The 26796-nt window shown below is 35.3% G+C and overlaps 1 protein-coding gene across 1 annotated transcript in view; it reads left to right on the forward strand.

The window, feature by feature from the left end:
• EPHA6 (EPH receptor A6) overlaps nucleotides 1–26796 on the forward strand; it is an 851091-nt gene that overhangs the window by 335997 nt on the left and 488298 nt on the right. Inside the window, exon 4 of the mRNA XM_082392247.1 lies at nucleotides 11248–11403. Coding sequence (XP_082248373.1) covers nucleotides 11248–11403 — 156 coding nt within the window. The remainder of the gene's footprint in view (nucleotides 1–11247; nucleotides 11404–26796) is intronic.

A 26796-nucleotide genomic window follows, 5' to 3' on the forward strand; every position in this document is an offset into this window, starting at 1 on the left:
CTTATAGGTTGTTCATTTTATTGGCATATAGTTGCCCGGAGTATTCTCATAATTTTTTGTATTTCTGTAGTGTCTATTGTAACTTCTCCTCTTTTATTTCCAATTTTATTTCCTCTTTTATGATGAGTGTATTCTTCAATTCTACATTGGAAGATAAAATGTCTTGCTTACTTTTTCCATAAAATGAGGGGATATATATACATAAAGCATTTTTTATGAAGTAAATGTTGTGGAATACATTTTTATTTCTAATGGTCTGAATAAAATTATATTTATTTTGCTTCTTACACAAAAGAAGTTTCTAAGAGAACAAGAAACCATCAGTTAAAGCTATCTCTGTCAATTAAATCCCACAAAAGAGTATTTTTCATTACAACAGTTATTTATAATCCAAATACCATCACCAATTGTCCTTTAAAAGTTGTGGTTCATTCCTTCACTGCTCTAGATAACAAAGTAGGCATGCTGTTCCAAATACAATGGGTACCTAACTTACTCTATGATGAGAACTCAGATTATGGATAGGAATGGAGCTAGGCCTTAATTTTTGGCTCTTCTACCATATGACCTTCAGCAAGTGTTCCAGGTTCTCAGGTCTACATAAGAAAGTGCCCCCCAAACTTGGGGGCAGCTTCACTAGGTCCAGGTAGCTCACTCACCTGGCTGACAGGGTGGTGATGGCTGTCAGCTGGGAGCTCAGCCACAGCCATGGCACCAAATGCCCAAGTTCTCCACCTGGGCCTCTTCATGGCTGCTTGACCTTCCCCTTGGCCTGGTGACTAGCTTCTAAAAGTAACCATTCCAAAGGAACTCACTATAATTACAAACACACCCAGATTAAGAGGAGGGAACATAAACCTGAGCTCTCTGTGGGAAAGAGTATCTCTGAGACATAGTCAGAAGCCAGTGTACGGTGGGGAATACTGTTGGAGCCATTTTTGGAAAACACAATCTGTCATAGAAACTTACTTTATATCACTTAACTTCAGTTTCCTCATCTTCATAATAATATGCTAGGCATGCTTCTGATCACTTTACATGTATTAATTAATTAAATCCTCACAACAAGCTCTCAGTTAGGTGCCCCATTTCACAGATGAGAAAAATGATGCACAGAAAAATAAGTTGCCTGAAGTGACAGGGTTAGTAAAATACAGAAGCAGAACTCAAAGCCGTGTAATCTAGTTCCAAAGGCCATATCCTTTGTAGCTAATTTTTGTAAGAATAACTAAAAAACTGTAGAGAAAGTGCTTTGCACAACATCTGACTCATTCCGAATGCGCAATAGTTATAAATGGTTTTGCTGTAGGTGTTATTACTAATACATAGTACAGTGAATCAAGGGGTGTTTTCTCTTTGGCAATGGTTTTACTTATTCGGAAAAGTAAATTTACTCAGACTTAAGGAATATGCAAAAAAGGAATAATGAAAGACAAAGTTGGAAACTGTCATTACTGGATGTCTAGAAAAAATAGTGAAATAGGAATAAGAATCTCTGATGAGGGACTAAAAAGTTAAATAGCATCTCATTTCAAAGTACCTGAAAATATGATAGACTCAACAAGCACACTTTTTAAAAGGACTGTTAAATAGGAAGGAAGTATTAAATAGGAAGGAAGTAGTATTAATGCAGGCTTAAGTTTAGTTGACTAAAATATACCTAGGAGCACCAAAGTTAATAAAAATAGCATTAGGAAATGAATGATAGAACAGTTAAAAAGTGATCTGTATTTTTAGAAAAAAATATGGTTAGCTTTTTATGTTGTGCCATTATTATTACCAGATTGTATTCAAACTGGTAATAAAAATGAAAAAGGTGTATAATCCTAAAAACTGGTAATATAAACCTTTGGTCTCCATACCCTATCTTAACCTCAGAATAAAAACACTGACCTTACTCTCACATTAAAGACACCTTTAGAATTTTAATTTTGCGTGTCACCAGTCTCAGACTCCTAAAGTATTTCTGACATTATATTCCAAGTAATGCTCTGTTGTTGACACTTGTCCATCTCTCAAATAAAAGCACTTTTTGAAAATTATCTTTAACGTATAAATCATGAATCTGTGAATGAGAAAAAATAGTGGAAGGTAAAACTAAGATCTAATAGATCCACTTTATGCTTGTTAATGGCAACTGACCTGGGTTTGCCAGTATATATCCCTGTTTATGAGTTTTTGTGTCACATAGTAAGAAAACAAACAAACAAAAAACAGTATATACCTTCTAGGTTGGTGTCCTCTGTTTTACCTAACCAAAAATTGAAAACTGCCTGTCTGAGACCTGGGTGGTAGTCTTTTGGTTCAGTTCTCAAAGTCTTTGATATGTTAAATAGAATCAGTTCCAAGGATGTGCAGTTTGGGAGCAAGCCCAGGAGTTTATAAACAAGTGTGTGGAATTGCTTTCCTGAGCTCCTGTCTCTCCATGTTCTTCCCAATACTTTCCGAATCTCTATGACTCTTCTTTAAGGTCCTTTGTCTAGAAAGCCAGCTGGGGCTTTATTTGTTCCACTCTGCTGTGCACTTCTGCAACTGGATCTACATCCAGGACCAAGGGAGAGGAGGACAGAGAGATAAAGAAATACAATGGGACTCTACCCTCTCAGAACCACAGCTTCAGTGAAGGAAGAGGAAGTGTTTTCCTTCTTGAGAGTTTTGGCTCCTGTGGGCTCCCATTACTGACCACCACCACCAGTCTACCGCATGATTACTTGAGGGTTGGGCATGAGAGAACAGGAGAAAAAAAAGAGAGAGAGAGAGAGAGAAAGAAAGAAAGAAACAAAGAGGGAAGGGATTTCCACATTCTCTCCTGAGCATTAGGAATTCCATTTCCCACTTCCGGAGCTAAAGTGAGCTGGTGGCCATTTCCAGGTTTCCAGTCCATTCCGTCCAGGCTCCAGCCAAAGCACTGGGGAAAAAAGGGAAGAGGGAGGGAGGGAAGGATGGCAAATTCATTGCCAGCTCGGTAGTACTACAAATTTTGGTATTTTTCAGTATGCCTGCTTCTACTTACTTTTCAGAGTCCTCAAATAGGGGGTATTGTGCCCAGAGTTAACAGATAAACAGGTGAAAGAGGATGTGGTATTCCATACTTTCCGGAGCCCTTTCCTCTGATTCTTTAGGGTGAAAGTCATGTAACCTACAGTATATTTTTGTAGGTAGGTCTGATTTTTTTTTTTTAATTTGCTTATTCAAGAGAAAGTCTACTTTAAACATTTCTCTGGTGGAAGTAAGAAATTAGAATTCATAACAGGACACTTTTATATACATTACCTTCATGAGGACTTCATAGTAGCTCTCCTGCAAGGAAAATTAGGTTGAATATTTTGAAACACAATCCACAGTTTATTATTAATAAACTTGTATTTGGCCTTGAGATTTTCCTTTGGTAAGTTATTAATAGGTTATTCTGAAAAAAGAATATATTTATGCTTATTTACCCTTAAGTTTTAGGGTTTTTTCCTTTTTATTTTTCAATTCTCCAATCTTCCCTGCCTTCTCTACTTACATGACAGCAAATTTTAATTTCTATAACTATAGAACAATATCTAGGAAAATAGTAATGATACTGCCTATCCCAGTTTATTAAATTTCCTGAGTTCTAATGTTTTGAGAAATGATGCACATCACATATTTTACTGATAAGTCATTCAGGTTTATCTAAACTTACAGACTATTGAGCACCTATGAGGGAAAAGCAGTCAGTTATATTAATATCAGTTCCTGTCAGACATGACACAGTTCAGTATTTCATCAGCTGATGAGAACTGCACAGCATGATATACCAACTGGGATTTATCATGGTCCTTTGTCTTAAAGTTCTCTGATAATAAAGATAAACCTAAAAAAACATTGCTAGCAGTATATAGCCTAACAATTCAATTTTTAAAATAAAGTACGTGTAGAACAGGTCACACATTTCTTGATTTTGTTTTAGCAGACATAAATCTGTGTGTGTGTGTGTGTGTGTGTGTGTGTGTGTGTGTGTGTAAAAATACTTTCCAACTGTATTCCAGTCAATACCCAGAGACTTTAATTTTCTGAGGACAATGAAATTTCAAACATCGATAAGGGAAATTATATGGCAAGGTATGTACTTCATTAATATTTGTGGTATTTCAATAACTATACTCATGTATGTACCTTTAATACATGCTTTTCTATATAAACTACTTTGTACTTTTTAATGTATAACCCATCTTTTATCATTATCTTAGGCAACCACTTAAAGTTCCTCAAATCATAAATGTATTTTTTGAAATAGAAAACTGTGTTTTAACTTAGATTATTTATTATGTAATTTGATGAAAATATTTATATATTTTACATTTTATAGATCCCCACTACCAAATTACACTGTATTTATTTTTCTTTTTATTTAAATTTATTTATTTTATTTATTTATTATTTTTGGCTGCGTTGTGTCTTCTTTCCTGCGTGCAGGTTTCTTCTAGTTGCAGCGAGCGGGGGCTACTCTTCTCTGCGGTGCGCAGGCTTCTCACTGCGGTGGCTTCTTTTGTTGCGGAGCATGGGATCTAGGCCTGCGGGCTTCAGTAGTTGTGGCATGTGGGCTTCAGTAGTTGTGACTCACGGGCTCTAGAGCGCAGGCTCAGTAGTTGGGGTGCATGGGCTTAGTTGCTCCGCGGCATGTGGGATCTTCCCAGACCAGGGCTCAAACCCGTGTCCCCTGCATTGGCAGGTGGATTTTTAACCACTGCCCCACCAGGGAAGCCCTGTATTTATTTTTCTAGCATTCTTGCTACTTTTATCATAAGTACATGACAACAGAAAATTAAAAAATCATTTCATATATATCATAAATAATTTGTTTGTAATTTTCTTATTCTCAGTTAAATATACTCACTCCAATTATATGATTAGAAATTTAGTAAAGTGTAAAATTCGTTAAACATAGTTGATTGAACATATAGATTTAACTCCATTTCCTCAGGAAACTTCACCAAAATGAGTAAGAGAATATAGAAGGTTTACACTAACAAGGGCAAAGTAAAGGAGAAGAAAATACATCACGTGAGAAAGGTCAACATGTCAACAAAATTGCAGAAAATGAAAATCAAATGGAGAAGTGGTAGCTCACTTAGCAATGGAACTTGGTAGCACTGCCTGTAGGAAGAGAAACTACTTTCAGTTTGTGCTATTCTGTTGGGTAAATACCAAGGAGTGGAATTGTCGGAAGATATGTGTATGTTCCTCTGTAGCAGATACTGCCAAATAGTCCCCCAAAGTGGTAGCATCACTTTCAACTAAAATATAGAATCACTGTAGATCTTCTTTATCCATTCATCTATTGATGCACACAGATTTTTCCATATCTTGGCTATTGAGAATAATGCTGTAATGGACATGGGAGTGCAGATAACTTTTTCATATCCTGTTTTTATTTCCTTTGGATGTATACCCAGAAACAGGATTGCTGGGTCACATGGTAGCTCTATTTTTAATTTTTTAATTAAATTTTTTAATTATTTTTTTAATTTTCTGAGGAACATCCATACAGTTTTCCATATTGGCTGTACCAATTTGCATTCCCACCAACAGTACACAAGGGTTCCCTTTTCTTTACATCCTTGCCATCATGTATCTCTTGTCTTCTTGATAATTGCCATTCTAACACTTGTGAGGTGATATATCATTGTGGTTTTCATTTACATTTCCCTGATGACTAGTGATATTGAGCATCTTTTCATGTACCTGTTGGACATTTGTATGTCTTCTTTAAAGAAATGTCTGTTCAGTTCCTCTGCCTATTTTTTATTTAACTGTACGTTTTTGTTGTTGTTGCTGTTGTTGTTATTGAGTTGTGTGAGTTCTTTATATATTTTATATTTATCAGATATATCAGGTATATGGTTTGCAAATATTTTGCCCCATTCTATAGGTTGCCTTTTCATTATTTTTATTGTTTTTTTGCTGTGCTGAAGCTCTTTAGTTTGATGTAGTCCCACTGTTTATTTTTGCTTTCGTTGCTGGTGCTTTTGCTGTCATATTCTAAAAAAATGATTGCCAAGACCTATATCAAGGAGCTTTGTTTTCTTCTAGAAGTTTTACAGTTTCAGGTTTTATGTTTAAGTTTCTAATTCATTTTGAGTTAATTTTTGTGAGTGGTGTCTGGTCAAGTCCAAGTTCACTTTTCTGTATGTTGTTATCCATCATTTATTGAAGAGACTATCCTTTTGCCATTGAGTATTTTTAGCTCCCTTGACATATATATTTGATTGTTTATGTTGGAGTTTATTTTGGAGCCCTCTATTCTGTTCTAGTGGCCTATGTGTGTATTTTTATGCTGGTACCATACTGTTTCAATTCATATAGCTTTGTAGTATAGTTTGAAATCAGGCGTGTGATGCCTCTAGCATTGTTATTCTTTCTCAGAATTGCTTTGGCTATTGGGGTCTTTTGTGATTCCATAAATTTTAGGATTTTTTTTATATTTCTATGAAAAATGTCATTGGAATTTTGATAGGGATTGCATTGAATCTTTAGTTGCTTCCGCGTAGTGTGGACATTTTAACAATATTAATTCTTCCAATCCATGAACATGGGATATCTTTCCATTTTTTTGTATTCTCTTCAATTTCTTTATCAAAATATTGTAGTTTTCTTTGTACAGGTCTTTCACTTCCTTGATTAAATTTATGCCTAAGTATTTTACTGTTTTTTATGCTATTGTGAATGGGACTTTTATGTACAACATCATTAGAAAATTGATACAAAAATATATATAACAAAAATGACAAACATAAAATTAATATTGCTAATAAATAACACTTATATTGGGTTGGCCAAAAAGTTCATTCAGGTTTTTCTGTAAGATATTATGGGAAATCCTGAATGAACTTTTTGGCCAACCCAATAAATTAATAGAAGATAAGCAACCAATAGAAAAAGAACAAAGGATATAAAAGGCAATTCATAGAAAAGTATAAACAAATGACCAATAAAAATATGAAAAAAAAATGTGGAGCATTAGTGGCAATTAGGAAACTTCAATTAAAATAACAATGTTTAACTCCACATATTGTCAAAAGATAAAAGAGTGACTAACATTAATTATAGGGATTAGCAGGGTGAAAGGTTAGGGTGCTCACTTACATTATTGTGCGTTTTAGAAATGTTTAGGAATGTAACATGGAAATATGTGTTAAAACAAATAATAAACATACCCTGGCCCAGAGCTCCTGCTCTTGGGAACTGAAATATAAGTATCATCATGACAATGTTTACTGCAGCATAGTTTATAAAGTATTTCTTGCAAGTGGGAGATTGTTGACACATATACTACAGATACATCACAGTGAATTAACTACAACCATTGACCTGGAGAGATTTCCATGTTATAATTGATAATTGATGAAAACAATCTAAAGTTTATTGATATTATCTCAGTATTGAAAAATCAATAACACTAAATCCTTCTGTTCATAAATATGTAAACATATATCTACACAGCAGTGTGTCAACATTTTAGGAAAATGATATTTGAAGAGGAAAGAAGGAAGAAAAGGTGGAAATAAGCCAGATTTCTAAATGACATTTTAAAGTAAATGTTCATACAAAAAGAACATACATGTTATGATCTCATATATATATATATATATATATATATATATAGTCATGAATGTTTTGAATATAGAAATATAGAGAAATTGAGAGGTACTAAAATGAAGTTTTAATCTGAAGGTCGATATCTGAATAGCTTCTTCTAAAAGAAAACATTAGAAACCACTGAATCAGATATTTTACTTTCCATCTGCAGTATTGATATATGTTGGGAAATATTCTTATTTTGGGTGGTTTGTTTTTTTGGAAATGAAGTTCACATACCCTATAAACAGAGAAATAAGGAAGTGGTAGAGAAAGAAGGGATGTATAAGAAAGTAATTTAAAAGTTCTCAAAACGTAGGGACTGTTATCCCACGTTTAACAAATACAAACAAAACCTAAAAGTACTAACTAAAAGATATATAGCCTGCTCATTCCATTTACAGAGTTATAGTAATCTCATATTAGACGTTAGTGAATTAATCATTTATTTATTCACTCATTCAACTTTTCAGGCATTTATAAAAACTAAATATATACTCAAAATATGCTAAAGCATTGTAGATATAAGAATGGTAAAGCCCATGTCTGGCTTGTGGCAGTTACAAGAAGTTGAGGTGATAGCGTGATCCAGTAGTTGTAGTATAATATGATTCAGGCTAAAAGCAGAGGTGCATGCTATATACCATTAATGTGTGCTATATAAGAAGAATGTTACTGCCTACAACAGTGGTTTTCTAACATTTTAACAGTATCATCCTTAATTTTTAAATGAAATTGTAGACCAAACCCTAATATTAAAATAGGGTAGTAATTTAAGAATCCAAATATATTTTATAAGTTCAAAATTTTAAGGTTTTCAAGGGCAATTTTGAGTTAACAAGCATTTGAAATCAGGGATAGACTTGAGAGTTGCTGCAACAATATCCAATTTGTATTTGTAGTTTTGCAGTAGGCAAAAAAAAAAAAAAAAAAATTCACATGGATAGTAATTTCAATTGGAAAGATTTTGTTTCAATTGGAATATTAAAATAACCATTCTTGAGTTGTAGTTGAATCAGTTTCAAGATTTTTACTACCTGCTTCCACCCCTTACTTAGAGTAATGCAACAAGCCGAAAAAAATCTGTAAATTTGTAGTGAGATGAATTATGCCATGATCAGAACACTGAGTAGACATGCATTATCTTCTGCAGGAATTTAATTAGCAGAGTACTCCCATGCTATCCAATTCAATAGAACAAATAAGTACCAAGCACCGACTTTATGACAAGCACTGTGCCAATCTGTCCTTGTGGCACTTACAGCCATTAAACAAATAACTGCCAAGGGATTACTAACATGGAAAAGGCACAGGTGCTTAGAGAAACTAGTCTAGGGAGTCAGGTATAGCTTTCTAAAAGAAGTGAGGCTTGAAAGATGACTAGGAGTCAGCAAGATGAGTGGTTCATAGGGTGGGGATAGAGAGAAGAGATTTTTCAACAGAGGAAAAGGCTCAAAGCAGAACAAACAGCATAGTAAACTCAGAAATTAATGGAGTCCCTCAGCAATTCATTCATTCATTCATTCATTCATTTACCAAATACTCATTGAGGGCCAAGTAATGCCTGATACTGTTCTAGGCCCTGGAGACACTTCAGTAAACAAAACAGACAAAAAAAAAAAAATCTCTGCCCTCATAGAGCATACATTTTAAGGGGAAATGGCTTAAAAAATTAAACATATCGAGTGTCAGATGTTGTTAAGTTCTTTGAAGACAGGGATAAGAATGGAGAGTAATATGGATTACTCGGGTAGGATGTAGCAGGAGTTGCAATATAAAAAGGGGAATCAGGGAAGGCTTTATTAATACAGTAATGTTTGAATAAAGACCTGATGTAAGGGAGAGAGAAAACCATACAGACAGCTGGATAAGAGCAAGTACTAAAGGCCCAATGGCAGGAGAATGCTTTGGATGCCCAAGATTCTGAAGGAGGCCAGTGTGTCTGGAGCAGACTACTTGATACAAAAAAGGAGGTAGAAGATGCAAAACAGGGTCACAGGGAATGGATGGGGAGCAAAATCATGCAATGCTTGGTAGGCAATTAATAGGGCAGTTGGCTTTACTCTAGGAGAATGGAAAGCCATCAGAAGGCCCAGAGCCCAGTGATAATATGATCTGATGTATTTTCTAAGATCACTGCCTGCTGAGTTGAGAATAGACAGTAGAAGGGCAAAGCCTTAACAGAGGGAGTTTGAGAGGGGAGCAGCTTTATCTGATGTGGTTGGAAATGTAGGCAGGGTGAAGCCATGGGTGAACTGTAGGCAAGCCATGGGTGAACTTGTAATCCAAGGTAAATATTTTAAACTTTAATGTAAAGATGATGGGAAGTCATCAAAATTTTTTATACAAGGGGATGTAATGAACAGATTTCTGTGTTCAAAACTGCACTATCCAATACGGTAGCCACTAGCCAGCCACATGAGGTTATTGCATGCTTGAAATGTGGCTAGTTTTAACTGGAATGTGCTCTAAATATAAAATATGTGTCAGATTTCAAATACTTTTTTCCTTCCTGAATATATAAGCAGAAGCCTTACTCATAGATTCATTATTGTTAAATTAAGATTCTTGTTTATTTTTACACAGAACATTTTGTGAAAATATGTTGAGTTAAAATACATAGCTTGTTAAAATATTTTTTAACTTAATATTTGTCACTGGAAAATTACACTTCTTTTATTTTGTATAACAGTTTTAATTTAGAAAGTGGCCAGCAGTCATTTCTTTGAGACTAGAAACAATTAAGCCCCCCACCATTCAGGACCCCGGATACGTACCTTATCATAGGATCCTTTTTTGTAGGTCTTCCATTCCTATGAAAATGTTCAGTGAAAATGACAACATGGATTTAAGTGAATAGAAAATGAGGTTCAGTGAAACATTTGATAGCATAACTTTAGTCGTTTACATTTCATTTTCATTATGTTTTGTGAAAATTTAGTCATTAACCTACAGTTTTCATGATTTTTGTCATATGTGCATAACAAATATACCTTATTTACTTGATATTTTGTCTACCCACTTTTAAACTTAAATTTTTAAATGAATTTATTTCAATATAATAAATAGAAAATTGTTTGCCACAGAAAAATAAAAAATGATCTTGATAAAAATGAAGCAGTGTTATCAAACTATAGCTATGTCCTGCTAAAATCTCTGAGTCTAAGGCCAGCTCTCATTTTGTTCAAAAAATATTTAGCCAGTAAGGAAGATGTTAAAGATATACCCACACTGCCCTGGGACTTTCTCCTTAAATACCCAGAAGAGCTGAGGGAGAAATGGAATGGAAATCAATTTTAAAGAGTGTGGTTCAATGTTATTTAATGCCATCTCCCAGAGCTACACAATCGTCTCCCTTAATGTGGGCATCCCCATACTTTGGTAAGCACTGTTATTTTGCATATCTGTGTTTCAAGTATGCCTTTTAAAAGTAGCAACCTCAGCTAAAATATGAAGTCCCCATTGTGTAACTTATTTTGAATTACTAATTTCATTCATTAATATTAGCATGTATTGACTTTTCCGTGTATGTGTGAACTGAACTCTGACATCCAAAGTGTGTATAAGTTAAAATATGTTGTACACGTACAAATAAAATAACTCAAGCGATAATAAAAAATATTGTTTTTCCTATGTTCACAGCTTGCAGACCAGGATTCTATAAAGCATTTGCTGGCAACACAAAGTGTTCTAAATGTCCTCCACACAGTTTAACCTACATGGAAGCAACTTCTGTCTGTCAGTGTGAAAAGGGTTACTTTCGAGCTGAAAAAGACCCACCTTCCATGGCATGTACCAGTAAGTCTGTCCATTTTGCATTTGAAAATCCTGTTTCCAACACTTTTGGTCTTTTTATTCTAAATTAAAAAACAAAAAGAAGTGACTATACAAAATCCTATACCATCAAGGCTATTTGTCTTTGATAATAGTCAAGGAAAAAGTTTCTCTGTCTTTCTTAGCATAATTGCTTTCCAGCTGTTTGCAAAGAACATATTTATTCCTCAAAAATCACATTGATCACTGACATGCATATACCAGCCTTGATCTGGAGGCCCTGCAAGTTTTTCCTAGGCATAATCTGTCCTTAGGAAGTTAAAGCAGTTTAAGGCTTTTTGAGGCTCTATAAGCAAAACTTCTGTTTTTTGTTTCAACCCTTGAACTTTTGAAGGCACATCAGTTTAGGACCATCAAGTTTGCTGTGTGTGGGAGCTTCAATATGGAACTTTGAAAGTCATTGTGCTATTGTTATATAGAAAAGTTCAAGTTTTCCTTGACATTTGTCTTTAAAGGAAGATATATTTGAGTTTGTCCACATTTCACCTCTCACTTTCTCTCTAATTTTGGGGTTGGAACCAATAGAATATTAAATCTAAATGTGAAGGTCATTTTAATGCATGCACCATGAATTTTAAATCATTTGTATTCTCCTATTATTAAAGTATCATAAATTATCTGTACACTATAAAAATAAAAGTGAATATATTAATGCATTGCTAAGATATGCAAAAGTAAAGTGTCACCTCTTAGTTATAAAAGTCTTGTTAAATACATAAATAAGATATAGTGAAAATTTGCCTTCTTGTTGATGATTTGGTGCCAAAATGTTGCTTATCTTATGTAATTCCATAGAGGCAGAAATGGATTGAAAATTATGTAATGCCACATATTCCTTAGAGACAGTGGAGATGTTCCATTTCTTTTAACTGATGAAGTTTATAGATTTGTGTACACTACTACAGACTTATAAAATATAAAATATTTTTATAGAATACATTTAATAAAAATACAACACATTCATTAGTAGATGTAATTTTTGCTTTCTGACTGTAAGTGCTGAGTGACTACTTTCTTCAAAAAATTGTAGCCTGAGAAATTGCTACCTAGATTTGTTTTTTTCTAGTAACGTATTCTAAGTTTATAAGTAGGAAAAGGAAAATTCTAAATATAATTTCTCACCTAATTGTGGAAATAGTTTTGAACAGGAAAAGATTTCTGTTACTATTTATATGTAATCCTTTTGCACAATTGCTGTATATTATTATATTATATTGTGGACAACATGCTCCAGCTTAGGTAGATGGTAGTGTTTCCAATGGCTACAGTTGTGCCAGGCAAGAATCCCTGAAAGCCTACATCAGAAACTAAATGGACTTCCTAGGAGAGTGATAGAGAAGAATCTGCTCTTTTTATTTTCTTAGAAGGCCATAAATAGACTATTGACAAAATGAAGGAATAAATTGTTCCCCATCAATATAACCCTTCAGTGAGGTGGCAGAGTAGGTAGTTGGGGAGGTTTAGTTCTTTGGAGTGAGAAACTATTAAGGAAATAAATATGAGATGTAATAAGGTCTATGAACCTCAGTCATTGTTGAATCTGATATGTGTACTTATTAGCTTAACATTTTATGTTTCTCTCTTTAAAAAAAACTTTTTTATGCTTGGTATTGTAAGTTACGTTTGCAATTATGCTAGCCTGCTTTAACTGTGCTAAGTGGAAGCAGAGAGGTTTAATTCTGGTCATCGCTGAGCAGAGCTTTAGACAGGGAACAGCATGCTGTATTGCCATAGGGATTAAAAGAGAGAACCCCAAAGAAAGGTGAAAACTTTTGTCAGATCTCCCCTTGTCCAGCCACAGGAAAATCCCCTCTCAAGGCTTCTCTCTGCTATTTCCTTGAGGACTTCTTTTCCTTGTTTTAGGAAAAGCTTAGCATGGTGTACTAGTAAGTTCACCATCTTTTAGAGTCAAATTATCTGAGTGTAAACCTTGGCTTTGGTACTTACTAGCTATGTAGCCTTGGGCAAATTATTTAACCCTTTACCCTCTGTTGCACCATTCTTAGTGTTAATAACGGTACCTACCTCATTCTGTTGTTATTTATAATGATTAAATAAGTTAGTATTTGAAAAGTGCTAAGAATAATACCTGGCACATAGCAGCTGCTATGTAATTGTTTGGTACAGAAAGCTGTTCTCTCACAATTTATTTTGAAATAATATTTGATAAGTTAGTATTCAAGCTGTTAAATACTTTATGTTGATAGTATTATGCTGGGCTCACAGCTTCCATCATCTACATTCCTACAAATTGAAAGAAATAACGTACTGAATTTGTAAGACCTTTTCACAAAATATATTAAGTCCTCTACCTCTATGCATATCTAAGTAAAGTTTTTTGAATTATACTCTGACTAGGTGAGAGACCCTAGCAATTATTATAATATATGCAGAAAAAGCAAGGACCATAAACTCCAAAGCATCATACTTCCTAAAAATTGAAAGATTAGATTGTTAGGGAAGAAAAACCAGGAAAATGGCAAGCCAAGAGGTCATTGAACAATTAGAGTTAAGAGGACCAAGGTAACTTCACCACGATACAGAACTTTTGAGGCCAAGGATCAAATAAGCAGTCAACCTTTCCGTTTTTCATTAACCGTAAACAATAGCCAAATTCTAATAGATTTTTAATAGATTGAAGCTCCCTTAACTTCTAGATCATGTGTCTCTGAATTAGCCATTCTTTATCACCTTTATTCCAATAATATATTATCTAAAGGTCAGAATTTGTGTCAGGTAGACAGTGATCACTTTCTGCTGTTTTTGACTTAGCATTTGAAGCTATGCTTTCAGAGAAACTTCCAGGCATTTAAAAGGAAGGTTTTTTTTTTAACTTGGTATCAGGGTCAGGGAGATTTTGAATGTTTGGGTTTAAAAGAAAATGGAGGACCAAAATATTGAAAATGACTAAGACATTTGGCTAGTAAATGGCCTAGTAGGGAAAGAGCTCCTAGATAGGTATTGTATGTAATCATATGAGTGATTTGATTCTAAGGACCTCAAGAGATCTTTCCCTGCTCCTTAGCACTGTCATCAAAACAACAGCAACCCTTAAGTTTCTGGTACAACAAAGCATGTGACTTCACCATTAAGAGTTTTATAATTTCTTTGCATTTTCACTGTAGAAATAGGTATTCTTTTAATTTCATAATCTTGAGACATATAATATATATGATATAATCACATAAATATTTTCATTAAGATTTTATTTTTAGAGCAGTTTTAGGTTAAGAACAAAATTAAGAGAAGTATAGAGATTTCCCATATACCTCCCTCCTCCCAACCCAGACATGCATAACCTTCCCCTTATCAACATCCTCCACCAGAATTGTACATTTGTTATATTTGATGAACCTGTATTAACACATCCTAGTCACCCAAAGTCCATAGTTTACACTAGGGTTCACTATTGTTGTACATTCTTTGGGTTTGGACAAATGTATAATGACATGTATCAATCATAATAGTATCATACACAGGATTTTCAGTGCCCTAAAATCCTCTGGGCCTATATTCATCCTTTCCTCCTACCAACCCATGGCAACCACTTATTTTTGTGCTGTATCCATATATATATGTATATGTTATATAATTTGAATCATATAGTAGAAGATTTCAGATTGGCTTCTTTCACTTAGTAATATGCAGTTAGGATTCTTCCATGTCTTTTCAAGGCTGGATAGCTCATCTATTTTTAGCGCTGAATAGTATTTCATTGTCTGGATATACCACAATTTGTCTATCCATTTACCTACTAAAGGACAGCTTGATTATTTTCCAGTTTCAGCAATTATGAATAAACTGCTATAAACATGCATGTGCAGGTTTTTGGATGGACATAAGTTTTCAACTCCTTTGAGTAAATACCTAGGAGTGTGATTGCTGAATCATATGGTAAGAATATGTTTAATTCTGTAAGAAACCACCAAACTGTACTATTCTGCATTCCTACAGTGAATGAGAGTTCCTGTTGCTCCACGTCCTCATCAGCATTTAATGTTATCAGTGTTCTGGATTTTGGTTATTTCTAATAGGTGTGTAGTGGTACATCATTGTTGTTTCAATTTGCATTTTTTTGATGGCGTGATGGGGGCCTCTTTTCATATGCTTATTTGCCATCAGTATATCTTCTTTGGTGAGGTGTACACATAAAGATTTTTAGGTGTTTCAAATGGCTACAGTTTAAAAAAAAGATGTCTCATAATCAAAGCTAATCCCTCAAATATTGGCTGTGGAGGGGTGATCAAATCCTTCCATCTATTGGGCTGGGCTATTATTGTTAACGTCCTCTTTTGATTTTTTGTTTCCACTAACTCCTTCCTCACCACCTATAAGTGTACTCAAACTTCTAGCATTAAATAATGTTCCCAGTCCAATAGTTTTTCTCCCAAAACAAGTACCTTGAAAAAGCAGTCTTCATCGGCTATGGCTACTTCTTCACACATTTTTAATTTCCTTTTTACTCTACTACATTCAGATTTTTACTCTTCACTCTCCTGCAATCATGTTTTTCTTTGTGTAAACTGTGTAAGAAAATAAACTGTGTAAGAAAAATTCACCAATGATCTTATTTGCCATATTGTGTTAGAAACATTTTTGTCTTGTTATTCATGACATTCAACTCTGTTGATCTCTTCTTTTTTCTTGAAACTATTTGTTCTCTTTTATTCTAAGACTTTGCAATCTCCCCTTTACCCATTTAATTTTCTGAACATCGTGTTTGTTACCATGGATAGTTTCTCTTCTTTTGCTCACCTGTTAAATACTAATTTTTCTCATGCTCCTTTCTTAGCTTTCTTATCTCATCACATGTTCTTAATCTCATGGCTTCAACTAGCACCTGTAAATAGATGATGCCTATATTTTTATCCATATCCCAATCTTCTCTCTTAAGGTCCAAAGTCACCTAGCCAACTCATTACGGGATCTGATAACCTGTGTGTCCCATAGAAACCTGCCCACATCTCAAATCTTGCATCATACCATACTCTCCTTGGTTATTAAACTCATAAACTTCCATGATGCTGTACTTGTTCTCATCCTTAATGCCAGCAGTTTCCTCTACTCGAAGTGCTCTCCCTTTAGGTCCTCTTATGGTTGTTTTCTTTTTGGCAGTCAGGCTCAAATGTCAATTCTTAGGACAGGCCTTTCCTGATCACCTGTTCAAAAATAGAATCCCTCCCAGTTACTCTTTTTTATATCATATATTTTATTTTTTATGCATTATGTCACTCTTTGAAAATATCTGATTTATTTTTACACTCACTTCCTTGTTTATTGTCATTCTAGCCATAGTAGATTACAAGGGGATCATGAATGTTCTTTTCTTTTCTTTTTTTTTTTTTTATTTATTTGGAATAGTCAAAGAATTAGTAAATTTCTCACTTTACACTGCAATTGTCTTTTTTTTTTCCTTTAGTTTTTTTTTTTTAAACATTTTTATTGAAGTATAATTGCTTCACAATGGTGTGTTAGTTTCTGCTTTATAACAAAGTGAATCAGCTACACATATACACACTTTCCCATATCTCCTCCCTCCCGCATCTCCCTCCCTCCCACCCTCCCTATCCCACCCCTCTAGGTGGTCACAAAGCACCGAGCTGATCTCCCTGTGCTATGTGGCTGCTTCCCACTAGCTATCTATTTTACATTTGGTAGTGTATATATGTCCATGATACTCTCTCACCCTGTCACATCTCACCCCTCCCCCTCCCCATATCCTCAAGTCCATTCTTTAGTAGGTCTGTGTCTTTATTCCCATCTTGCCACTAGGTTCTTCATGACCTTTTTTTTTTTTTTCCTTAGATTCCATATATATGTGTTAGCATACTGTATTTGTTTTTCTCTTTCTGACTTACTTCACTCTGTATGACAGACTCTAACTCCATCCACCTCATTACAAATACCTCCATTTCATTTCTTTTTATGGCTGAGTAATATTCCATTGTATATATGTGCCACATCTTCTTTATCCATTCATCCGATGATGGACACTCAGGTTGCTTCCATGTCCTGGCTATTGTAAATAGAGCTGCAATGAACATTTTGGTACATGACTCTTTTTGAATTATGGTTTTCTCAGGGTATATGCCCAGTAGTGGGATTGCTGGGTCGTATGGTAGTTCTATTTGTAGTTTTTTAAGGATGAATGTTCTTTTCTTTTCTTTACTCCAGCACTAATAATAGTACCTGGCACAAAATAAATACGAGGCACAAAATAAATAATAGTACCTGGCACAAAATAAGTACTAGGCACAAAATAAATATTCAAAGAATGAATAAACTAATAATTTTAGCTCACCTACAAAAGTGAATTTTATTACTTCCTACCTCAGCCTGCTCATCCATCCCAGCTTGTTTCCTTATCCTGGTGAATCCTCATCTACCCATGCATCCAAGCAAGAAAGCTTAGAATCATAACCCCTGTCCCTACCCTTGACGTGTCCAAGTACTCACAAGGCTTGTCAGTTTTACTTCTTAGTATTTCTTCTGTCCATTCCTTCATATCAACTCCTGGTCCTTTCCTTTTTGTTAAGGCCTTCAACTGTTTCTTGGGCTAATTTGTAATATTTTGGCAAGTCTACTTCCTTTAGTCTTCCATCCCTCCAAACATTCCAAACTATTAGAAAATATTATTTTTAAACAAAAACAAAACCTTGATCATATTACCACTTCTTCTGCATAACATCTTTCAAAGCCCAACACCTATCTGCCAAAATTGTAAGAGTCAATCCAAGAACATCCAAAGTTCAGCCCTGGCCTCTTTCTCCGTCTCTAATTTTAACTATATTAGGATCTCTCAAACAGTCCTAATATCCAGTTATACCAGCAACATACTTGTAAGTTTGGATCTTCTTGATTTTTAAAACATTGTTTTAAAAATCAAAAATGAATGTTTTTAAAACATTCATTGTGCTTCTCTTACATGAACTGCAAAGTATATTAAAGAAATTAAGAATAAGAAATTTAAAATGAAATGCTGAAGTGTTTTCTCTATTATCTTAATCTACTTCATAAACTCTTAACTTTATTTCTCAGGTGACTCATTAATGTATGTTCTGTGCTTTAAAGGATGAGCTGTGGGGGACATGCCACAATATCAGGTCTTGGTCAGTTAGGACTGCCTCTGAGAGCAGTTCAGAGCACAGGAGACCCTGCTGCCTGCCAAGAAGTCTGTTATCAAAATAACTGTCTAAGGCTTTTCTAGGCCAGAAGGGAAAAATGCTCACTAAGGATGGAGAAACAAAGGACTATAGGAGTTACTAAGAAAGTACTTGTCAAGCAAGAAAGGCAGAGAGCATGAAAGGACTGAGAGAAATGAAGTGAGGGTCTAATATACGGATGCATAAAAAGTTAGACAAACGTAATTCCACAGTCATCGCGTTTTCACTTTGATGTTTCTCATGTGTTTAAATCAATAGGAGGATTTTTTTTAGTTACTGAACAGGTGCTGGAAGATTAACACATTCAACAAACATTTGTGCTGCCTACTTAGAAAAGTTCTAAACATAAAATGCAAATCATATATATGGGTACTTCTATTGCACATCATTAAGGATTTCACTTTTCTTGGTCATCTAAATATGTAGTCAAGTACCTTGAGTAAAACGGTTTCTTCCAATTTCATTCTTAATACATAGGCAAATACCATGTCTTTTTATCTTTATATTTGGTATACAGTGACAGTGGTTGGAATGAAAGTGTAAAAGTTGAATTTATTTTTGCTCTAAGGTTAACATTGTAAAACATGGCTTCTTTATTTCTGGAATGACTGGCCACTTGAGAAAGTCATTATTCTCTCACTCTTACTTTGAATAGAACAAATATTGTGTTGAGATGCATCAGGAAAGGTGTTCTTCCCCGTTTCATCTGCCCTACTCAGGTCCTCCACTCTGGGTGGGTATAGGATGCTCCCATACAGATGCCCCTGCTCTGCTTGCTATCTTTTCTTTTTTGCCCCATCACTTTTGTTTCGCTTTCGCTTTCTCTTTCTCTTTCTCTTCCTCTCTCTCTCCCCTAAGCTTCTTTTGCATGGAAAAAAACATTCTGGTTCCTTGCTTTTCTGTCTCACAACTGAAAAAACAAAAGCGCAGCTGATTGCTTAGGTGACTGATTGTAAACACAAGGTAGCAGCCACAATTTTGCAGAAGCCAGAATGGGAGATATTGCATAAATGGATTTATTACCTTTAACAGGCTGTGTTATATTCTAGACTTGTTCTCATTATAGGAAATAACTAAATATTTACTTTATGTATGGCAGTGGTATATTTTTAAAATTAAAATGATCCTTATATTATAGGATAGATACCTGTATGTAATGAATCCCAGTTTCCCTGATACGGATCACTGATGTAAGATGCCACTTGAGCTTCATGGAGTTGCCTAAACATAAATACCTTAATTTTTATTTCAGGCAAGGTTCTTTTACCAAATTACCTGGGAGAGGTTCCTCCATAGGAAGCGATATTAAGTGGTTATTCTGCTGATGCTGAAAAATTGAATTACCACTTGCTACCAGGGCGAATCTGTTCTGGGCATCTACAGTTGGAACTCAGAGAGAATTGTCCCATTTAATATCATCTACTTGTACACAACAGACCGCTTACCATGACTAATCCATAATTGGAAAGAGAACATTCATAATTATCCCTACGGTGCTATGCCTTTTGAGAAAGATTTATTAATTGGCTTTAATCTATTCATTTATTGTTTTGCTTTTCCCTCCCAAAATATGACAGTGCTTAGTCTCATCATATTTCTCTTATTTCTAATGAGTATTTAATTAAAAATAACTGACTCAGACACAGAAAGGGCTGTATGTAGGTGTACAAGATTTTTTTCTTCGTGATATTTAGCGAAACTGGATGATTTTTTACTCAAAACACCCAAGCTCAGGCTGCTCATGATTTCACTTGTGTTTTAGTGTGCTTTTATTATGAATGTGGTTTTGCCGTTTAACTCTTGACCTACACAATTATAGCATATTTCTGTAGTTTTTAGAATTAGTTATTCTATGGGTTTATATTGAAGATTTTTTCTGCATCGATGAAAATAGTTGATAACTGTTTTTATGAATTTTTCCAAGGTAAAATTATGTCCACGCTCTATGGCATAGAAATTTGGAGTCACAAATGCTTAGTTTTCAAGTTTTGAGTGTCTATGGAACTGTATTTTGAGAAGCTTTTATTCCTTCCCAATGAGAATATGGGTGGCTGTCCACTTTGCTATGGGTTTTTATTAGTTAATACCAGTTTTCATAATATAAACATCCCCTTCCACTTCTTACATGATTTTCAAGTCACATGGTTCTATCTTGAATCAATAACACTGGATTCTTGCAAAGATTATAACCTTGAACTCTCTGCTCTCCAATATTTTTCAAAATTTGCACTATGTGAAAAATAATTCTTGTAGGGTTGCACAAAACTATGCATTCTATTCATCTTAGTTAAAGCACATGCTTGGATCAAGCTAGACCAGAATAGACCTGTATACAAGAGTACATATATTTCAGTGCAATATGTACATTTGGTAAGCAACAGTCACCTTTTCTATAAAACGGGGATATAATTAACTACCTTACAGGTTTATTGTGATAATTGAATGAAATAAATCATGTGAAATATTAAGTACACTCAGAACAAAAAAGTGCTAAAAAATTTTGGTTATATATATATATTTTTAAACATCTTTATTGAAGTATAATTGCCTTACAATGGTGTGTTAGCTTCTGCTTTATAACAAAGTGAATCAGTTATACATATACAATATGTTCCCATTTCTCTTCCCTCTTGCATCTCCCTCCCTCCCACCCTCCCCATCCCACCCCTCTAGGTGGTCACAAAACACCGAGCTGATCTCCCTGTGCTATGCGGCTGCTTCCCACTAGTTATCTGTTTTACATTTGGTAGTGTATATATGTCCATGACACTCTCTTACCCTGTCACATCTCACCCCACCCCCTCCCCATATCCTCAAGTCCATTCTCTAGTAGGTCTGTGTCTTTATTCCCGTCTTGCCACTAGGTTCTTCATGGCCTTTTTTTTTTTTTCCTTAGATTCCGTATATATGTGTTAGCATACTGTATTTGTTTTTCTCTTTCTGACTTACTTCACTCTGTATGACAGACTCTAACTCCATCCACCTCATTACAAATACCTCCATTTCATTTCATTTTATGGCTGAGTAATATTCCATTGTATATATGTGACACATCTTCTTTATCCATTCATCTGTCGATGGACATTTAGGTTGCTTCCATGTCCTGGCTATTGTAAATAGAGCTGCAATGAACATTTTGGTACATGACTCTTTTTGACCTATGGTTTTCTCAGGGTATATGCCCAGTAGTGGGATTGCTGGGTCGTATGGTAGTTCTATTTGTAGTTTTTTAAGGAACCTCCATATGTTCTCCATAGTGGCTGTATCAATTTACATTCCCACCAACAGTGCAAGAGTGTTCTCTCTCCTCCACACCCTCTCCAGCATTTATTGTTTCTAGATTTTTTGATGATGGCCATTCTGACCAGTGTGAGATGATACCTCATTGTAGTTTTGATTTGCATTTCTCTAATGATTAATGATGTTGAGCATTCTTTCATGTGTCTGTAGGCCATCTGTATATCTTCTTTGAAGAAATGTCTATTTAGGTCTTCTGCCCATTTTTGGATTGGGTTGTTCGTTTTTTTGTTATTGAGCTGCATGAGCTGCTTGTAAATCTTGGAGATTAATCCTTTGTCAGTTGCTTCATTTGCAAATATTTTCTCCTATTCTGAGGGTTGTCTTTTGGTCTTGTTTATGGTTTCCTTTGCTGTGCAAAAGCTTTTAAGTTTCATTAGGTCCCATTTGTTTATTTGTGTTCTTATTTCCATTTCTCTGGGAGCTGGGTCAAAAAGAATCTTGCTGTGATGTATGTCATAGAGTGTTCTGCCTATGTTTTCCTCTAAGAGTTTGATAGTGTCTGCCCTTACACTTAGGTCTTTAATCCATTTGGAGTTTATTTTTGTGCATGGTGTCAGGGAGTGTTCTAATTTCATACTTTTACATGTACCTGTCCAATTTTCCCAGCACCACTTATTGAAGAGGCTGTCTTTTCTCCACTGTATATGCTTGCCTCCTTTATCAAAGATAAGGTGACCATATGTGTATGGGTTTATCTCTGGGCTTTCTATCCTGTTCCATTGATCTATATTTCTGTTTTTGTGCCAGTACCAAACTGTCTTGATTACTGAAGCTTTGTAATATAGTCTGAAGTCAGGGAGCCTGATTCCCCCAGCTCCATTTTTCGTTCTCAAGATTGCTTTGGCTATTCGGGGTCTTTTGTGTTTCCATACAAATTGTGAAATTTTTTGTTTGAGTTCTGTGAAAAATGCCAGTGGTAGTTTGATAGGGATTGCATTGAATCTGTAGATTGCTTTGGGTAGTAGAGTCATTTTCACAATGTTGATTCTTCCAATCCAGAAACATGGTATATCTCTCCATCTATTTGTATCATCTTTAATTTCTTTCATCAGTGTCTTATAATTTTCTGCATACAGGTCTTTTGTCTCCTTAGGTAGGTTTATTCCTAGATATTTTATTCTTTTTGTTGCAATGGTAAACGGGAGTGTTTGCTTAATTTCATTTTCAGATTTTTCGTCACTAGTGTATAGAAATGCAAGAGATTTCTGTGCGTTAATTTTGTATCCTGCTACTTTACCAAATTCATTGATTAGCTCTAGGAGTTTTCTGGTAGCATCTTTAGGATTCTCTATGTATAGTATCATGTCATCTGCAAATAGTGACAGCTTTACTTCTTCTTTTCCGATTTGGATTCCTTTTATTTCTTTTTCTTCTCTGATTGCTGTGGCTAACACTTCCAAAACTATGTTGAATAATAGTGGTGAGAGTGGGCAACCTTGTCTTGTTCCTGATCTTAGTGGAAATGGTTTCAGTTTTTCACCATTGAGGACAATGTTGGCTGTGGGTTTGTCATATATGGCCTTTATTATGTTGAGGAAAGTTCCCTCTATGCCTACTTTCTGCAGGGCTTTTATCATAAATGGGTGTTGAATTTTGTCGAAAGCTTTCTCTGCATCTATTGAGATGATCATATGGTTTTTCTCCTTCAATTTGTTAATATGGTGTATCACATTGATTGATTTGCGTATGTTGAAGAATCCTTGCATTCCTGGGATAAACCCCACTTGATCATGGTGTATGATCCTTTTAATGTGCTGTTGGATTCTGTTTGCGAGTATTTTGTTGAGGATTTTTGCATCTATGTTCATTAGTGATATTGGCCTGTAGTTTTCTTTCTTTGTGACATCTTTGTCTGGTTTTGGTATCAGGGTGATGGTGGCCTCATAGAATGAGTTTGGGAGTGTTCCTCCCTCTGCAATATTTTGGAAGAGTTTGAGAAGGATAGGTGTTAGCTCTTCTCTAAATGTTTGGTAGAATTCGCCTGTGAAGCCATCTGGTCCTGGGCTTTTGTTTGTTGGAAGGTTTTTAATCACAGTTTCAATTTCAGTGCTTGTGATTGGTCTGTTCATATTTTCTATTTCTTCCTGGTTCAGTCTCGGCAGTTTGTGCATTTCTAAGAATCTGTCCATTTCTTCCAGGTTGTCCATTTTATTGGCATATAGTTGCTTGTAGTAATCTCTCATGATCTTTTGTATTTCTGCAGTGTCAGTGGTTACTTCTCCTTTTTCATTTCTAATTCTATTGATTTGAGTCTTCTCCCTTTTTCTCTTGATGAGTCTGGCTAATGGTTTATCAATTTTGTTTATCTTCTCAAAGAACCAGCTTTTAGTTTCATTGATTTTTGCTATTGTTTCCTTCATTTCTTTTTCATTTATTTCTGACCTAATCTTTATGATTTCTTTCCTTCTGCTGGCTTTGGGGATTTTTGTTCTTCTTTCTCTAATTGCTTTAGGTGCAAGGTTAGGTTGTTTATTCGAGATGTTTCCTGTTTCTTGAGGTAGGCTTGTATTGCTATAAACTTCCCTCTTAGCACTGCTTTTGCTGTGTCCCATAGGTTTTGGGTCGTCGTATCTCCATTGTCATTTGTTTCTAGGTATTTTTTGATTTCCCCTTTGATTTCTTCAGTGATCACTTCGTTATTAAGTAGTGTATTGTGTAGCCTCCATGTGTTTGTATTTTTTACAGATCTTTTCCTGTAATTGATATCTAGTCTCATAGCGTTGTGGTCGGAAAAGATACTTGATACGATTTCAATTTTCTTAAATTTACCAAGGCTTGATTTGTGACCCAAGATATGATCTATCCTGGAGAATGTTCCATGAGCACTTGAGAAAAACGTGTATTCTGTTGTTTTTGGGTGGAATGTCCTATAAATATCAATTAAGTCCATCTTGTTTAATGTATCATTTAAAGCTTGTGTTTCCTTATTTATTTTCATTTTGGATGATCTGTCCATTGGTGAAAGCGGGGTGTTAAAGTCCCCTACTATGATTGTGTTGCTGTCGATTTCCCCTTTTATGGCTGTTAGTATTTGTCTTATGTATTGAGGTGCTCCTATGTTGGGTGCATAAATATTTACAATTGTTATACCTTCCTCTTGGATCGATCCCTTGATCATTATATAGTGTCCTTCTTTGTCTCTTGTAATAGTCTTTATTTTAAAGTCTATTTTGTCTGATATGAGAATTGCTACTCCAGCTTTCTTTTGATTTCCATTTGCATGGAATATCTTTTTCCATCCCCTCACTTTCAGTCTGTATGTGTCTCTAGGTCTGAAGTGGGTCTCTTGTAGACAGCATACATATGGGTCTTGTTTTTGTATCCATTCAACCAGCCTGTGTCTTTTGGTGGGAGCATTTAATCCATTTACATTCAAGGTAATTATCGATATGTATGTTCCTATTCCCATTTTCTTAAATGTTTTGGGTTTGTTATTGTAGGTGTTTTCCTTCTCTTGTGTTTCTTGCCTAGAGAAGTTCCTTTAGCATTTGTTGTAAAGCTGGTTTGGTGGTGCTGAACTCTCTCAGCTTTTGCTTGTCTGTAAAGGTTTTAATTTCTCCATCACATCTGAATGAGATCCTTGCTGGGTAGAGTAATCTTGGTTGTAGGTTTTTCTCCTTCATCACTTTAAGTATATCCTGCCACTCCCTTCTGGCTTGCAGAGTTTCTGCTGAAAGATCAGATGTTAACCTTATGGGGATTCCCTTGTGTGTTATTTGTTGTTTTTCCCTTGCTGTTTTTAATATGTTTTCCTTATATTTAATTTCTGACAGTTTGATTAATATGTGTCTTGGCGTGTTTCTCCTTGGGTTTATCCTGTATGGGACTCTCTGTGCTTCCAGGACTTGATTAACTATTTCCTTTCCCATATTAGGGAAGTTTTCAACTATAATCTCTTCAAATATTTTCTCAGTCCCTTTCTTTTTGTCTTCTTCTTCTGGGACCCCTATAATTCGAATGTTGGTGCGTTTAATGTTGTCCCAGAGGTCTCTGAGTCTGTCCTCAGTTCTTTTCATTCTTTTTTCTTTATCCTGCTCTGCAGTAGTTATTTCCACCATTTTATTCTCCAGGTCACTTATCCTTTCTTCTGCCTCAGTTATTCTGCTATTGATCCCATCTAGAGTATTTTTAATTTCATTTATTGTGTTTTTCATCGTTGCTTGGTTCCTCTTTAGTTCTTCTACGTCCTTATTAAATGTTTCTTGCATTTTGTATATTCTATTTCCCAGATTTTGGATCATCCTTACTATCATTATTCTGAATTCTTTTTCAGGTAGACTACCTATTTCCTCTTCATTTGTTAAGTCTGGTGTGTTTTGACCCTGTTCCTTCATCTGCTGTGTGTTTTTCTGTCGTCTCATTTTGCTTATCTTACCGTGTTTGGGGTCTCCTTTTCACAGGCTGTAGGTTCGTAGTTCCCGTTGTTTTTGGTATCTGTCCCCAGTGGCTAAGGTTGGTTCAGTGGGTTGTGTAGGCTTCCTGGTGGAGGGAACTAGTGCCTGAATTCTGGTGGATGAGGCTGGATCTTGTCTTTCTGGTGGGCACGTCCACGTCTGGTGGTGTATTTTGGGGTATCTGTGGCCTTATTATGATTTTAGCAGCCTCTCTGCTAATGGATGGGGCTGTGTTCCTGTCTTGCTAGTTGTTTGTCATAGGGTGTTCAGCACTGTAGCTTGCTGGTCATTGAGTGATGCTGGGTCTTGATGTTGAGATGGAGATCTCTGAGAGATTTTTGCCGTTTGGTATTACGTGGAGCTGGGAGGTCTCTTGTGGACCAGTGTCCTGAAGTTGGCTCTCCCACCTCAGAGGTATGGCCCTGAGGCCTGGCTGGAGCACCAAGAGCCTTTCGTCCACACGGCTCAGAGTAAAAGGGAGAAAAAATAGAAAGAAAGAA

This window comes from Balaenoptera borealis (genome assembly GCF_965194805.1).
Source record: "Balaenoptera borealis genome assembly, chromosome: 5".
NCBI lineage: Eukaryota > Metazoa > Chordata > Mammalia > Artiodactyla > Balaenopteridae > Balaenoptera > Balaenoptera borealis.